At 33.1% G+C, this 16,849-nt stretch overlaps 1 protein-coding gene across 1 annotated transcript in view; it reads right to left on the bottom strand.

Annotated features, from left to right (window-relative positions):
- The window catches only part of Tll1 (tolloid like 1), a 202,924-nt gene that overhangs the window by 42,470 nt on the left and 143,605 nt on the right, over positions 1-16,849 (bottom strand). The window contains exons 10-12 of the mRNA XM_027927052.2: positions 10,661-10,763; positions 8,315-8,431; positions 7,004-7,149 (exon numbers count right to left, since the gene is read on the bottom strand). Of these exons, the coding sequence (XP_027782853.1) occupies positions 7,004-7,149; positions 8,315-8,431; positions 10,661-10,763 (366 nt within the window). The remainder of the gene's footprint in view (positions 1-7,003; positions 7,150-8,314; positions 8,432-10,660; positions 10,764-16,849) is intronic.

Genomic DNA, 16,849 nt, shown 5'->3' on the forward strand with positions numbered 1-16,849 from the left:
GTATATAGAAATAAACATATGTAATTATACCTGTACTCAGAGCAATATGATTCACAGCTAAAAGATGGAAGTCCTTGTACAGGTTAATAAATATACATACAATCAATTGCTATTTAGCTTTATAAAGGAAGGAAATTTTGATATATGTTACATATATTTTGATATATTGTAATATGGATGAAACTTGACATTATGCTTAGTGAAATAAGCCGATTATGAAAATAATAAATTCTATATGTAAGTCTGCTTATATGAGATACCTAGACTCACACATAGAACAGAAATTTACAGAGAAAGAAGAAAATTATTCCTGCCAGGGACTGGGAGAGGAGAGAAGGGAGAAGGAAGATTGAAAGAACTATTGTTTAGTTGGTATAGAATTCAGTTTTGCAAGATGAAAAGAGTCCTAGAGATTGATTGTCCAATGTGAAATGTACTTAAAACTACTGAACATACACTTCAAAATGATTATGGTGGTAAATTTCACGTCACGTATATTTTACTTGTTACATAATGTTATAATGCAGCTTTAAAATCTAATCTAATTACACAATCAAATATAAGTAACATTTTGATCAAAATAATGCAACTTTTATACGTAATATAACTCATAATGATATATACTCAGAACAAAGTTAAGTTTGCTTTTTGGTCTTGAGGAAAACATTAAGGAAACTAATACAAGCAATACAAGTGAGCATTTATCATTAAATATTAAGTTAATTTTAATAGTGAGAAAAATCAAGTAAAATCCAGGAATTAATGCTATCAACAAACAGAATCCTGAACAAAAAGGGGAAAGGCTTAATATAAATAATTGTGTTTAATTTTGTTATTCTATAAAATTAATATTTATCAGTAGTTGCATTTGATATTGAGTTAATATTAATACATGATTATAGCTATAAAAGGGGGAAAATATACTCAAAATGTTAAAAGCAACATTCTGGGTCTTGGTTAAGTTTGTTTTCATGTGAATTCTTTATTTAAATGCCTCGACTTCCTTTTTTGTTTTCCTTCAAGACACAAGCATTTTACATTTACTCATGAATTTAATAGATTTACTAATAACTTCTATGCACAAATAGTATGTACTTGACAGTGTGTAACATCAATGAATGAAGTAGACGTGTCCCACACTGACTGACATGCAATACCATAGGCAATACCAGATACCAATACATATGAAGACATTTGGGAGGGAACAGCATTGGACACAAGGAAAGAATACTGAAGAATACTATGGTGGTTCTTGACTACCAGGACTCAGTGATAAATACACAGACTGGTAACTTTGTTTCAATCACAATGCTACCAATTTTGTGAACTTAGGCAAGTTTATTTAAAGTAACAAATGCAAACCTCTCAGAGTTAAATTGTAGCCTAAATTACAATTTCTGAAGAGCTTCTTAATTCTTCTCTTCTTCAGTCATTAACCAATACATAATCTTAGCTGCACACCCCCCAGAACACTGCATAGCAAGTAGAAGAACGTAACTAAGACATCCTTATCTTGGCTTCTTAGTTCATTTAAAAAGACCACTACTTATTTTAAGCTAATGCAAATATTTAAAGAAATTAAAAGAGTGTTTTTAGTTGGGCAATTTACCAAATAATAAGATAAAACCTGTTGTATGCAGAAACATTGAAGCTTATAGCAACGATGGTTAAGGCTGTTAAACATCTCTGGTTTTCATAAGGAAAGAATCATCAAATCAGAATGTGTAGTAATGTTGACAAGTACCTCAAACTTAATCCCACTTGAATTAATATATGTGAGGATTTCAGTTTAAACAAAAGTAAGCTCCAGGTTTATTTCACTTCTTTTCTATTTTATTGACATTTCTTTGAAGTTGTTCCTGTAAACATTCCCAGTCTCCAGAACTTTTTTCTCTTCTCTATTTCTGCATACTGAAAGTTCTCAAATAAAAGAGTACTTAAGGCTTCTAATTTTATAAGTAACACTTCTGCTGAACAGAGGATGAACTCTTTGAATTAATGTCAGAGATAATCTAAGTTTATATACAAATTTACTTCCATATATTAGTGTTAAAATACTGCATCCAGTAAGAAAAGAGAAAGTCTCCTATCTTACTCCACACTGGGGATGCTATAAGAAACTTCCATAGACAGAGTGGCTTATAAACATCAGAAATTTATTTCTGACAGCTTGGGAGGTGGGAAGTCCAAGATCAAGGCAATAGCAGATCAGTGTCTGGTTAGAGCCCTCTACAAGTTAGCACATTCTCACTATGTCCCCCTGTGGTAGAAGCTCTCTAGGCCTTCTTCACCAGTTCAGTAATCAGATTCATCGGGGCTCCACCCTTATGACCTAATCACATCCTGCTGTGGTTCTTGACTACACAGGAACCTAAGATACTAATCGCATCCTGATTACCCCCTCACCTCCTAATACCTTCACCTTGGGAGTTAGGATCGCAATGTGTAAATCTCGGGACATGCAAATATTCAGGACATGCAAAGCTCTTCTCAAATAGTATAAATATTTGGTCCCTCCCCCAAAAGGTCCTCTTCTCAAATATACCTGATAAGCATTAACAGAAGCACTTAGGCTTACATTCTTTACTTATATTAAAATCCAGGCCATACTGGGAAAGATGAAACTGTGGCATAAATTCCCAGAAAGGAGATCTAATAAGTTTGTTTTTACAGTAGCTCTCAACAGAATGATGAGTTTTATTTTAGTGGCCTTTTTAGAGTAACAGAGAATAAAGGAGAAAAGTAACACAGTTTTTGAAAAAAGTTTATGACTAAGTTAAGTGAATAAAAATTGTTTTGTTAGGCAAAATCAAGAAATATTGAGAATTTGGGATGACACTATCTTTGATTATGTATTTTCAATATAAAATACATAATATGCAAATTTAAAACATGATGTATAAACAAAAATAAGTATGTAAACAGATAACTGACTAAATAAACCATCTAAGGCATGGTACGACAATTAAGAAAATATATTCAACTGATTATTGATAACTACAGTGTGTCGTTAGTGTGTTCTATAAAGTTGCTGAGAACAGTGAATTAGCAGATTGATTCATTGCTCCCAGGAAATTATAGTGTTAGGTTTTTGTAAGATTCTAGTCATAAAATTTTTATCAACCAATCAGTACATAGCCTTGTTTTATGTGTGTTTCTATTTAAGGACACCTTAATATACTGGCAATTCATGAACACTAAACTCACAGCCAACAACGCTATGACTCATTCCTGAGTGAGGCTTATCTAACACACGTTTTACCAGTAAAGCACATCACAGCTGGTAATATCCATGTTAGGTGCTCTATGCGTGACTTAAAATGATCCAAAAAGCATGATGAATATTTATTTTTGGCTTGCACAAATTTTACTGAATAGGCAAATTTGCAAATAAAATCAAGTGTACATGAATTTTAGTGCTAGCTGGTGTGATACTTGGTCAATGGCCTAAGCTCAGTTTCTATATCTAGATTTAGGCAACTCTAAATCCTTATCAGTTTCAGATTTAGGGGGACTCAGGATCTCCAGCCTAAATTCAGTCACACAGCCTACCAGGTCCTCTAAATATAACTTATCTGTCTAGGATTGTATCCTTCTTCATAGAAACTTACATACTTTTGATACTGTAAGGAGATCTTAATTTCCATCCACGAGACTTCATTAATTTTCATTCAAACACCTACATCTATCTATTCATCTGTTCTGTTTCCAAATATTAATCTTGAAGTCATTAGTGCTGGAGATATTGGCATCAGCAACAGGTAAGATCCTTATCCTTTGGTGATCAATCATATTTTAGTGAGACCATCATTAATACCATCACCTTGGGAATTAGGATCTCAAAGTATAAATTTCAGGGCATGCAAACATTCAGGCCAAAGCACTTCTTAAATAGTATAAATATTTGTTCCCTCCAAAAAGGTCCTCTCTTCAAAGATGCCCGATATTTATTAACAGAGATACTTAGGCTTATGTTCTTTACTTATATTAAAATCCAGGTCATACTGGGAAAGATGAAACTGTGGCATAAATTCCCAGAAAGGTATGAATTAAGGAGAAAGATATTCATACCCAGAAAGGTATGAATCTAATGTCACCATTGAGATCCTAACTCCCAAGGTGATAGTATTAGGAGGTAGGGGTAATTTAGTTTTCTATTAAGCCAATATTGAAGTTCAGTTCCTGTAACTAATAATGAACATATAAACAGACATATAAACATGTAAACAAACAGATTCATGGCATAAATGTTGTTGTAAATATAACAAAATAAAATGAAAGAGTGCTGGTTTAAAAATTGTAGGATAAGAAAATATTTTAAAGCATTGTTGGGCAAGTATTTTTAAAGAAGGCAATACACCAGGCACGGTAGTGCAGGCCTGTAATCTCAGCAACTCAGGAGGCTGGAGGCAGAAGGATCCCAACTTCAAGACCAGCCTCAGCAACTCAGTGAGGCCCTAAGCAACTTGGTGAAACTCTCTCAAAAACAACAACAACAACAACAAAAAAAAAAATTAAAAGGGCTGGTTGTGAGGCTCAGTGGTAAAATGCTTCCATGTTCAATCCCTAGTATCAAAAAAAAAAAAAAAGCAATAAACAGAGATCTGAACGATGTGAGGAAGGAATAATAGCAAAGATCTAGAGGCAGGTAAATATCAGTGTCAAATGCCATGACATAGGAAGGTCCTGGATGCTGGCTGACATAGGAAGAGAAAGAAGGATGTTTAAGACTGCATTGCAGAGTATCTTGCTCCATAATTGAGTCTGGATTTTACTTTAGGTTTGATGTAAACCAGGAAGGTGATTGTAAGTAACGTCATCACCATCCACCTTAACTTGCAACAGCATCATTCTGGCCATTCTATAGAGAACAGGACAGGTAGGGAAAGAGTTGAGACCTGAAGTGCTCAGCAAGAGTTCCAAATGAAGAGGTGAGGACAAGGACAGAGTGGCAGCCAGAAATTGCTATGAAGTCATGATGTATGTGCATAATTTGAAGACAAAGCTAATGGAATATGCTCATAGTCTCACTAGGAGGCTTAAGGGGGAAAAAAGTAGAATTAAGGATATTCTGTAGATAAATGGTGACACCAAATGCTGAGGTAGAACTCAGCTGAGCTGAGGAAGAGTGGTTGTAAGGAGGATGATAAAAGAGTTTGGTGTGGTTATTCAGAGATGAGGGATCTATTACACATTGAAATATGCCTAGTATCTAAGTGAAATAGGCAGAAACATAAGGGTTATATGGCAAAATGAAGAAAGGACAGGAAACTGTAGAAAATAAAATGTATTATCAGTCCGACCATTACCTGACTTTTCTCAATCCCAAAGCATAGTAATCATGTATTCATTTAATTGGCCAACAAGTATTAAGTGACATGTCAGGCACAGCCTAGTTGCAAATACTTCCTATTTGTCCATAACCTATCCTGTTTTTGAAAAATATCACTGTTATTGCCTTGACACATAAAAAATAAAATAAAACAACAGACAGCCAAGCCAGTAATTTCATCTTTCCTTGTTCTTAGATGCATGGGATGAATGCCTTATCTGACATCATTTCTATAATGAGAGAATTCCATAATCGAATGAGTTATATTGAAAGACAGCTAATGTCTTAATTCTTGAAATATCCCAAAATATAGGTAATATGACCATTGGGTAGATCATTTTTCAATAATCAGTTCCAGTTTGAATTGCAGGAGAAACTCTTTCATTCAATTTTAGTTCCTTGTTAACTAGTCTATCTAAACAATATTTGCAGTCCTATGTGTCCATGAAATAACAAAATTCAAATGTGAGTCAGATAATTTCAGAACCAAGATTTCCAAAAATGGAAAGTAGTTTCGAGCATAAAATACAACATCCTGATCAAAGCAGAGACATTATTTTTTCATGTTGAGAAATATATCTAGGAAACTAAATGACACATGGAAGGGGAAGAAGATAGAGAAAAGTACAAAAGAAATACAGAACACCAGCTTACAGAGAGTGTGTGGAGATCTCTGGGCTTATGAAAATGTCTAGATTCCCCCGAGGCTCCTGTTATAAATCCAGAGACTGGACCCTGATCATTGCCCTCGGTGGCAAGAACAACCTAGCTGTTGAAGGACGGGGCCCTCTACTGTCTTTTGACAACTTACACTGTAAATCAAGCTTCTGATCAGCATAGAGAGACTCTCCAATCATGGCATATAGATCCAGCACCATCTCATTGTTGGTTTTCACTTCTTCACCTTGGCCTCTCTTTCTCAAGTGACTATTTGATTCAAACATGCTCTAGAGTCCCTGGAAAATTCCCCCATTTCTTATCTTCAAATCACTACTTCAGTTTCTCTTGTTCCACGAAACATTACACTTTAACCAGCTTGGGCCTAGTCATTTGAGACCCTGACTTTGATCCAGAATTCTGATTCACCTTTAGTTTATTCTACCCCTTAGAATCTAATAATAAAATGGTGCCTCTGATCTTCCTACAAATATTTTTTATGAAGTTGAAAACTCCTAAGAACAGTTGAATTTCTATATTTGATATAAACAATGATCTGTGTTAACAGGTAAAAAGCAAAAAAAAAAAAGGATTTTTCTCCCAACAACAACAAAAAAAAGATTGCCTACCTTTTAACCTCTTAGAAGAGAAATAAAAGTTCTATTACTTAATGGACCCTCCAAGTAGTCTTGTGAAATAAGCCCACACATTTGTCAAAAAAAAAAAAAACAAAAAAAACACCCTATTGTCAGCACTTCAAACATCCTAATTCAAATAGCACAGTTAATGTAAACTCGCTTTAATCTTCTTAAAAAAGTCTGTAGCAAGAGGAAAGGGAAAAAAAATTTTAAAAAACCTTTCGCTCTTGATGTTACATTTTATAGCTGATCCTTTGTTTCTTCCCTGATTAAAAGGCCGATTCTCTGTTTCTTTACTGGTTTAATGAGGATTCCCTTAAATGCCACTGTCATTTATGGAGAAGATGCCCCATGAAGGTCACCTAAAAGACTTTACCTCAAAGGCCTGAAAGGTCAGTCCGACATGGTAGCCCTCAGACACCGTGATTTTCCACACACACTCTTTCATCGGACGATAGTCATCAGGGTAATTAGGAGACTGAATCTGCCCTTCATTTCTGCGTATCTCACCTCCACAAATAGCTGAAGAAAGCAAAAATAAGTAAATAAATAGAACTAGACATGGCACTTCATTTTCATTTTCTATTAAGCCAATATTAAAGTTCAGTTCCTGTAACTAAGAACATAAAAACCAGATTATAAAAAAAAAAAAAAAAATCAGAGTTGGCTGGTTAAAGTGTTGTGCAGATTTAGAGGGTAAAACATGTAGTTCTCTTAACTATAAACAGTAGATCACTATCAGTCAAGGAATATATAATTGTTGATCACTCTTATGTCACATTTTCACCCCTGAAAAAATAAATATGTTTTAAACTTATATAAGCCTTTAGGAATTTTATAAATATATTCTATGTGAGTTTGTTCTATGATTCCCTGAACTGCTTTGACCGCAGGTAAAATAGCTCATCAGCAGACAAGCTTCACCCTGAACAGAACTGAATGGGCCTCTGGCAGTGAGCTAGCATCATGTGCTCAACATCTGTGGCTTCATCCAAATAATCCTCTTCACCACTGTGCAGTTAATCTTTAAAACAAAATGCTTCCATTCATTCAAAAGTTTAAGGGAAGCAAAAATCTCTGTCTTGGAAATTACCTAAACTCCTATACAAGCAAGGGTCTCTACTGTCTACCACATGGTGAGTAAGGGGCTGTTTTTAAAGCCAGGAAGCACAATGCTATCTTATTGTTTTAGAGAAGCATAGGACAAAGCATGCAATAAATTCTTCCTCAAATGCTGACTCTCTGATTTAGACAAAGCACGCTTTAGAAATGTGCACAATTACTTTCTGTGCAGTTTCCTATAATAGACTATTTCAGTAGTGCTGGGACCAAATACCTACAAAATCAGTACAAAGGAAAATAATGTCTTCATACTATTTTAACTGTATTGTGAAACAAATTTTAAGCACTTTGTGCCATTTGGGTTTTTTCTCCCACACCTCTCTGAGCACATCTTGTTGTTACTATATCATTGATACAAGAAAATTGGCTGTTTTTAACAGTTTTAATGTCTGGAGAATTTTTTTATAAAAATAATTTGTGAATATTGAAATGCATGTTCAGAAAATATTATAACTTAAAACTTTTAAATATGGTAACAAAATCATTCTAATGAAATTTGGGGGAAAAAGGACACTTAGCTGAGAGATTTAAAATACATTCATTTCTTAACTTCAATGTGACTTGCCTTCATAGACAGCTGCAAACCCCTTTCCTACCCAGTTACTGCTGCTACGGAACTCAATCCACATTCTGCTGTCTGTAGAGGTAAGAACTTCAGGCACCTTGTCCCCACAGAATCTACCTAAAAGAAATGAAAGAATAAAGAGCACCAAATAAATATGATTATGTGTTCTACTTGCTTTCTACATTAGCTACAAACTATACATATAAAACCTAGTTTGGCTAGTATCTCTATCCATAGTGATCAGAGTCAGAATAATGCCTTAATATTTATTTAATAAAGGTTAATAAAACATTCTCTTCATATATATTTATAAACTATCAGACAACTGATGTCAGTGTTATCATCACATGCAGTAAGAAGAGTTAATTCAAAAAGGACATTTACAGATGGACCCATGATACATCAAGGTGAAAAACAGAAAAGACACAAGTCCCTCAAGACACTGGTTCAAGTCTCCATCTGGTCAATAAGCAGGAGAGTGACTTGCTGATAAATGTGCTCCTGGTCCAAACAGAAGTTGGTTCTCTAGCCAGGGTCAATGAGAACCCATCAGGACAATGTCTGGGATATTCCAAGGAACTTATTGCATACACTATCTCATTTATAAAGCTGCAATTGTTGGAATTATAGGCAGAATAACCAACATTACTATAAGACTTCAGTCTGAGATGTGACATTTTCTAATTGCACATCCAGAGGTAAAAAAATAATGAAAAATAGATGCAATACTAACTATTGTTTCTTCCTTTCTTACACAACCCTTCCACAAAAATTCATTGCTTACTGTATGTCTACCTTGGGGTTCTAAGAACTCACATAATGGCAAATGGTTAAATGTGACAAAGCACATGAAATAATTCTATAAACACATGACATTTCTATCTACTTTTGTGTGCCTCTGAAAATGACATCATGCATAATTTTAATATGTGAAAACTGGTAGCCAATTTGAATAAAGCAAATTTATCAACAGTTAAAAGACAGAACAATATCTTCCCAATATTCAAAATGAATTAGAGGTACCTATAGTACATTTTAAGCTATAGTATGCATGAAAATTGCCAGGAAAATCTGTTAAAATGAATCTCTCACTCAGAGGATATGGACTTTTTTATAATTCCTGGGTTTTTATAATTCTTACACCTTTCCAGATGAATATAGGGCAAGCACTCTGAGGGCTAAAGTTTTACAAGAAATGGTGGAGAAATCTTTTCACATCAAGACCATATCACATTGAATTAGTCTGGTGGACATAACTCAAATTTTAGCTTCAGATTTGATGTGAGCTTAATGAAATGTTTCCTTTGGAATACACAAATGTGTATAACATATGGCTTCATCTAGGCTAAGAGACTAAACGTACAAGACAATGTTTTCTTCAACCTGACTGTTCACATTACTTCAATTCTTCATTACTTCCCTATTTTTAAACATTTCCACAGATCTCCAACTTACTCAGGCTGCTGTCACTTTTAATCTAAGAGTGTCCATTCAGCAGGTTTTGGATGTTAAGAAAAAAGAAATATGTCTAGCACTTCAACATGGCTAAACAAAGCTACTTCTAAAAATAAAAGAAGCCACAATCTTAAAAAAAAAAAAAGAAAAGAAAATATCCACATATTAGCACACACGCTCATGACAGCTCTCACCTCTAAGTTAAACAGGGCAACAGTAAACCACCTCATACAAGTTAATAGTGTGGTCTGTGGATAAGCACTGGTGGCAGATTTACATGGGGACCAAATCTGGCTACAGCTAATGACACAAACTACAAGTGTTTTTGTTTTCCCAGCCTCAGAAAAACTCTTGGAAGAAAAACTAGCAACGTCTTGGCACAGGAAGAATCTATCAAATACCTGACAGAACACACACTACTGCTTCAGCAAACACAGAACACCCACAGAATATATTCACACCTGATCTTGTTTTTGTTTCATCAAAATGTTTGATCCTCAGCACCACATAAAAATAAAATAAAAATAGTATTGTGTCCACATACAACTAAAAATAAATGTTTAAAAATTATGAATTAAAAAAATCACAATTATTAAGCTGAAAAAACAGGAACATACTGAAGAATTATCATTATAACCCTAATACATGAAAATCTATGCTCAAGTATTACGTTCAGATCCAAGTATCTACCTGTAGTTAAGTTAGTTTAAGTCAATTAATCAATGTATTCATTTCTCTGAGTATGTTTGGTATGGTTGGAAAAGGGTAGTCGGAATAAAAGCAATGTAGACTACATACATTTACACTCTAAGATGACGCTTGAGAGAACGGATGGTCTCTATACAGGACAGAATACTTGTGTAACCACATAGGAGATAAGCAAGCACTTACCAAGGAGAGGTGACTTCCTCCAGTACCCATCTCTTACTTCAATGTAGTCATACCAACACAAACTACTCTTGTATAGGTCCATTGTGGTAAAATTTAAGACAATCTGTAAGATGGAAGAAAACAACACACAAAGTAAAAATGATCGTAATTTGAATCCTGGAATGAAGGAACCCAAAACTACAGTGAAAAGGAACTTACAGCTATTTCTTTCTTTTTTCTATATTTTAATCACCCTAATATTTTTTTCTTAAATGCCTCCAAACCATGTTTTCTCATTTTCATTAATAATTCCAATAGAAGCACAATATTAATAACTAGAAGGAATTAAACATTTAGCAATTCACCCAACGTTCTGTAAAGTGAATTTGAACAATTGCACAAATAAAACAAATCTTCATTTGAATAGTTTATTATGAATGTTCTATGATAAACATGATTTAAACTATGAAGAATTCCAATTTTTTCATGAATATCTTCTTTTTAATAATTTATTTCAGAGACAGTCAGATATCTATAATTATGTTAAAAATAACCACCGGGTGCCATTTACCCAGAATGTAATGTCATTGTATATGTTGAAATGTTTAAATGCAGTCCTAGCATTTAAATGTATCCTTGAAACTATAATCAAACTCATATGTCACTACTCTTCTTTAGGTCCAAGAATACGTATTCAAAGCCTTTCAAGTTACATTTTGTACATGACCTTTATTCTGTACTTTGTTTTGGAATGATGCTTTTTGTAAAGATAATTCAAGAGCAATTCTAGGAAAGATAATTTTTTCATTGCTTCATAAAAGTTCTTTACTTTTCAAAGAATTAACTCTTTATTTACTTGATTACAACAAAAGTACAATCAATCTAATGTTAGAAATGTGCTCAAATTAAGTAAAATTCATTTGGAAATCATTTTGTGTGTTCAAAACTCATTCTAACTCGGTTCTGCTTAAATTATCTAAGATGCTTATGGCTCATAGTATACTGTTTTTTTTTTCCTGTTGAAATTGAAATGGACTTTGCCCAAATGCAACAAATTATGAATATTTGAAATGTTTTTATTATAATATAATAATTTATAACAATATTCAAAGAGCTGAAAGAAAATGCTGATTATAAAAAATCTAAAGGAATAATGAAAGAGATAAAATATATAATCAATAATTCTGAACCTATATTACAGAAAAATCCTACCAATACTGTGAAGAAAACATACTTCTTCCCTTTCTCAAACACAATATTTGACAAAAATTTAAGTACTAATTATGGCAAATCAATCCTAGCTTGCCAACTCCTTCCTAGTAATAAGACACAATATCACACAAAAAAATTTCTCTTAGCATCTTATATCTAGGTGCACAGCTTCAATTGTTCATATAGATTAACATCTACTTTTTAATTAATGTACTAAGAAACAAAATTCTACCAAGGATGAAAAAATAAGAGATACTTTTTAAAATACAATACAGCATGCATTATTATTTAATTAGTACTTATTCAGTTGTTATTATTAGTGTTTAGTTTTAATAGTTATTTTTATCATTCCATTTTGAAGCTTCTCTATTTTTCCTTCAATTTTTTAGTTTCAAATATTTTCAAAGACTATTTGCAAAAATTTCCCAAATAGGGGCTAGGGCTGTAACTCAGTGGCAGACTGCTTGCCTAGCACATATGAGGCACTGAATTCGATCCTTAGCACCACATAAAAGTAAACAAAATAAAGGCATTCTGTACATTTATAACTACAGGAATTTTTTTTAATTCCCTAAGTATCCAAGGGTAAAGTACTGATCATTTTTTCTTTCTTTTTCAAAATCCTCAACACTTGATTGTCAAAACGCTTTAGTTTCTAAATTATTTTTTTCCAAGTTACCCAAATATTTTCTTCTCCCATGCAACCTCAGATTATTCTCGGGATACAGTGGGAGAATAATTTCTGGCTTTTTCACTTAACTGTGTGTTTACTTTAAGTCTGCTACAAATAGGGAATACCACCACTGCCTGATATTAAGTTTCATTCTGCATTCATATTTTCCCTATAGCAACCACCAGAGTTTCAACTCCATATGATCTCATTTGTTATCATAGCAGAGACAGCAAAAGTAGAATACAGACACAATAAAAAGATAACCATGGATCATTTTGTGGCTCCTCTCTCTGCTTAAAGGGGAGTTTTTACAATGGTGTGGAAATAGTTTCAATTTCCTCCTGCATGAGAAAAAAAAAATCTATGAATTGGATGTATATCATCAAATTTCATCCCAAATTAAAAACGACACGGTTGGATTGCTAATAGTTAATATTCAAATACTTAGAATAAACGCACACAACACAACACACACACACACACACAAACATACACACACACACAGAGGAAAGGGGATAACTGAGCAGAAAAGTTTCCTATCTTGTTTTTAATCTTCTAGTTTAAACTCCAAGCACCGTGGAGGAACAAAACCGGCCTGACACTAATATAAAACACAGAGTCCTTTAGAAGTAGAAAATGTAATAAAGATAGGTTTTCTAAAATCAAATCTCCCAGGCTCTGACTATAGAAGTAAAATTCTGGCCTTTGACTAAAATTGCCAGCAGAATTCATACTTGCATTACAAATCAAAAGCACTTGGAAAATATTTCATTGTTTCATATCATGCTGTTTTATGCAAACATATTGCATCTTTCAAAGAAAGATAAAATGAATACTACATAGCGCAATTATACAAATATTTTATTTCAGATGGTAAATATAAGTATCAAGTTAAAATTAACCATCTTCTCTTGGAACATGAGATGGAGGAGATTCAAAGAACAGTTCTCATGTTTCCTGTGATCTGTTAGGAGTCTAGTTGCAACGTTAAAGTGATACAATTGCTGTTAAATTTGCTTATTAAAGACTTTGCTTCACAAAGCTGCAGAGTGAAGAATCTTGAAGAAAGACAGAGCAACAGCTCAAGAGACTGGATGTCTGCAAGTCTCCAGAGAAAAATGTAATCGACTAACTTTTGTCCGTGCAATTAAGACATTATCGATTACCTAAACAAAGTCCATGGGCACCATAAAATGGCCAATTACAATAACATTTACATCTTTAGAGCTGAGGAGAGGGAAGATGCAGACATTGCCAACCGGATTGATTATTAAATGGCTCTTTAAGAGAGAGAGAGATTAGATTCAAAAGCAACAAGATGAAATAGATTTTTAGGTTCCAGCCCAAAGAAACCTAAACAAGTCTAATAAACTTTCTGGATTGACTACAGCTTTTTCTCTCAGAAATAAGGCTCATGGGGAGTATATCAGAGATTGGAACAGGATCTGCCTGCAACCTACTTTTGTGAATAAAGTATTATTGCAACCATTCCTTTACTATATCAACCATGTCTGCTCTTGCACTACAATGCTAGAAATTAGTATTTGAACAAAGACTATCTACCCTCTAAAGGCAAAAATATTTACTCACCAGAAAAGTCTGTCAATACCTACAATAATTATTTGTTGTAATTAATTAATTAATAATTATCATGTATTAATTATACAATTAATCATAATGTATTATAACGTTTTAATTAATTAATAATTAATACATTAGATTTTTGTTCAGATCTGAAATTGTATTGTAGTAAAGGGAGAAATAATTAACATCTCTTCCTACAATTAAAGCTGTTCTGGAGTAGGAATCAAAAGACCTTGGGTTCAAGTTCGAGCTTTTCAGTTTGCTGATTTACTTAAACTTTATATCAAATGAATCTTCTTACCATCTCAGATATCATCCTATCACGTTTGTCCCACCAAAATTAAATCCAATCACATGTAGAAAAATACACAGAGAATCCTAAAGCATTAAGATGTTCATTTAATGGTAAATATTCAGGCATCCATCACAACATACATTTTGAAAAAAAAATATAAGAAATTTTCATCCAATTTCATGAAGTCAACTATTCTAGGAAACATAAAAATGTTACTTTAAAGTTTCACAGAAAAAAAAAATAGTGATATTAAAATAAGGGAATCTCAAAATTCATAGAATGTACAGAAGAACTTGGGGCTTTCCTTGAAGTTCCTGCCTTAGACAGATTATTTGCATAACCTCAAGTAGACCCTAGCCTAGTTGTGGAACCTTGGGTAGACCCAAATTTCAATCAGGAATTATTTATATCAGAGACAGAAACAAGAGCATGACTACGTTATTAAAACAATTTATTGCTTAAACTCATGTGATAATATTTTGATTTTGATTTTTGTCATTACCTACTAGTCACCAAAATAATTCCTTATACCTTTCCTTAATCCCCACTCCTACCACATATCTAGTTAGTTCCTAAATGCACACCCCTGCCTAGAAGCTTTTACATAGCCAATGATGTAATGGCTTCCAATGGTTTTTAGCTTCACTTGTCTCCAGCATGTTCTACACTTATAGTCACATGAATCTCAGTAAAGTCTAGATCCCATCAACGCCTGGTTATCAAAAACTCCTGAGTCCAAATCCATCTTTTCCACTTTCTCTTTCACAATCTCCAACACATAAGATTTATTCTACTCATTCCTAACTTCTTGCAGATGTGCCCTGAAAAAGCATCCCAGTTTTAACTTATGTTCCCCAAGGTGTGCTGAAGTCTACCTGCATTTCACATTCGCTTTCCCTGTACCTTGAAACTCTTTACAACCCCTCGTCTTCCAACTCTTCAGTCATGCTAGAATCTCCCAATAAGATCTGAGCTCTCTTCAGAACCCAAGTTGCATCTTGCTTTCTTCAGTAATTTTTCATCCTAGCAATTACATGACTATTATTAATTTGTGAGATTCTTGATAGCAAGGATTTATTTGGCACATCAGAAAAATACATCTTTTTAAAAAAAGAATCAAAATTTTTATGCATCAGAAAATATTTATCTATTTTATTAGAATCAAAAATGTATATGGTGATTGTTGGATTTACATGGTGCCTTTGGCAATATAAATTATTGTGAATTGGCCCCATAGATATAAAACATAGATGAGGGATCAAAAAGAAATGTTTGCAAAAAGAAAAGAGTCAAAGGACAGCCTTTAAATGAGTTGGACAGAAAATAGAGAATATATTAGTTCTATTCAAGATATAAGCAATCCGCTTTTGTTCAAAGATCAATCAGATCCAAGGGACAGAAGAATCAATACTGTGTGTTCCCATCAGCAAAATGCAGCTATATTCTTAGCTGTACATTCTTGATTTCAACCAGCATGAACTGTGCAACATCTAGCATAGGCTTAGATCAAACAAGAATCTTTATGCTTGGAGACTCAATCCTAGAAAGACATATATGTGAACTGACAACTTTATTTTTTAATTGTGGTAAAATATACATGACATCAAATATGTAATTTTAACATTTTTAAGTGTACAGTTCTGTAGCATTAAGTACATTCACATTGCTGTAAAAGACAGACCTAAAAAATAAATGCTTCATTGGCAAAATAAAGGAAAAAATAAAAATATCTATTCGTAAACTTACCAAGTAGAAATATGAATTAATCTGGTATATAATCTTCTATAATTTTACCTCTAATGTATGTAATTTATAAATTAAATATTTTCATTCCTATAACTTTGAGCCCATTTTTTAAAAAAATTTCATATTATAAATATTTTTTTCAAATCAATGTTTTCTTTTAGTTTTCAAAGTTGCTTTTGTTTCTGATTTTTCATTAATATAAATAACTATCTTTGAACACACTCAGATCATTGCTCTAGGATAAATTTCTGGGTGAATGCACAGGGTTTTTTTGTTGTTGTATGTTTTTTTTTTTTTTTTGTTAATGTGACACAGATTACCAAATGTTCTTCAGAAAGGTTATTTCAATTTCTACTTCCTGGAGTTTGGACCATCAAGGATCCCTTGGTATTATCACTCTATCTTTGCCAATTTATAACACATCATTGTTTGTTCCATCATTTCCTTGATAAAGAGAGGGTAAACAATTTTATATACTAAATGAGCATCTATTTACAATGATGCATCTGTTCTCTTAGTCATTTTCTACTGTGATGTGAATATTTACTTATTGGCTTATAGCAGAATAAGACCAACAAATAATACTAGTGTTCTCTTATCTTTATATGATATAAGTTCCATTCTGACTTGTGGTTTTTGTTTTTATAGAAAAAAGTTTATGTAAATAAACAAAATAAATTGTTATATATTTTCTTATTTT

The sequence above is a fragment of the Marmota flaviventris genome, chromosome 3, assembly GCF_047511675.1.
Source record: "Marmota flaviventris isolate mMarFla1 chromosome 3, mMarFla1.hap1, whole genome shotgun sequence".
Taxonomy (NCBI): domain Eukaryota; kingdom Metazoa; phylum Chordata; class Mammalia; order Rodentia; family Sciuridae; genus Marmota; species Marmota flaviventris.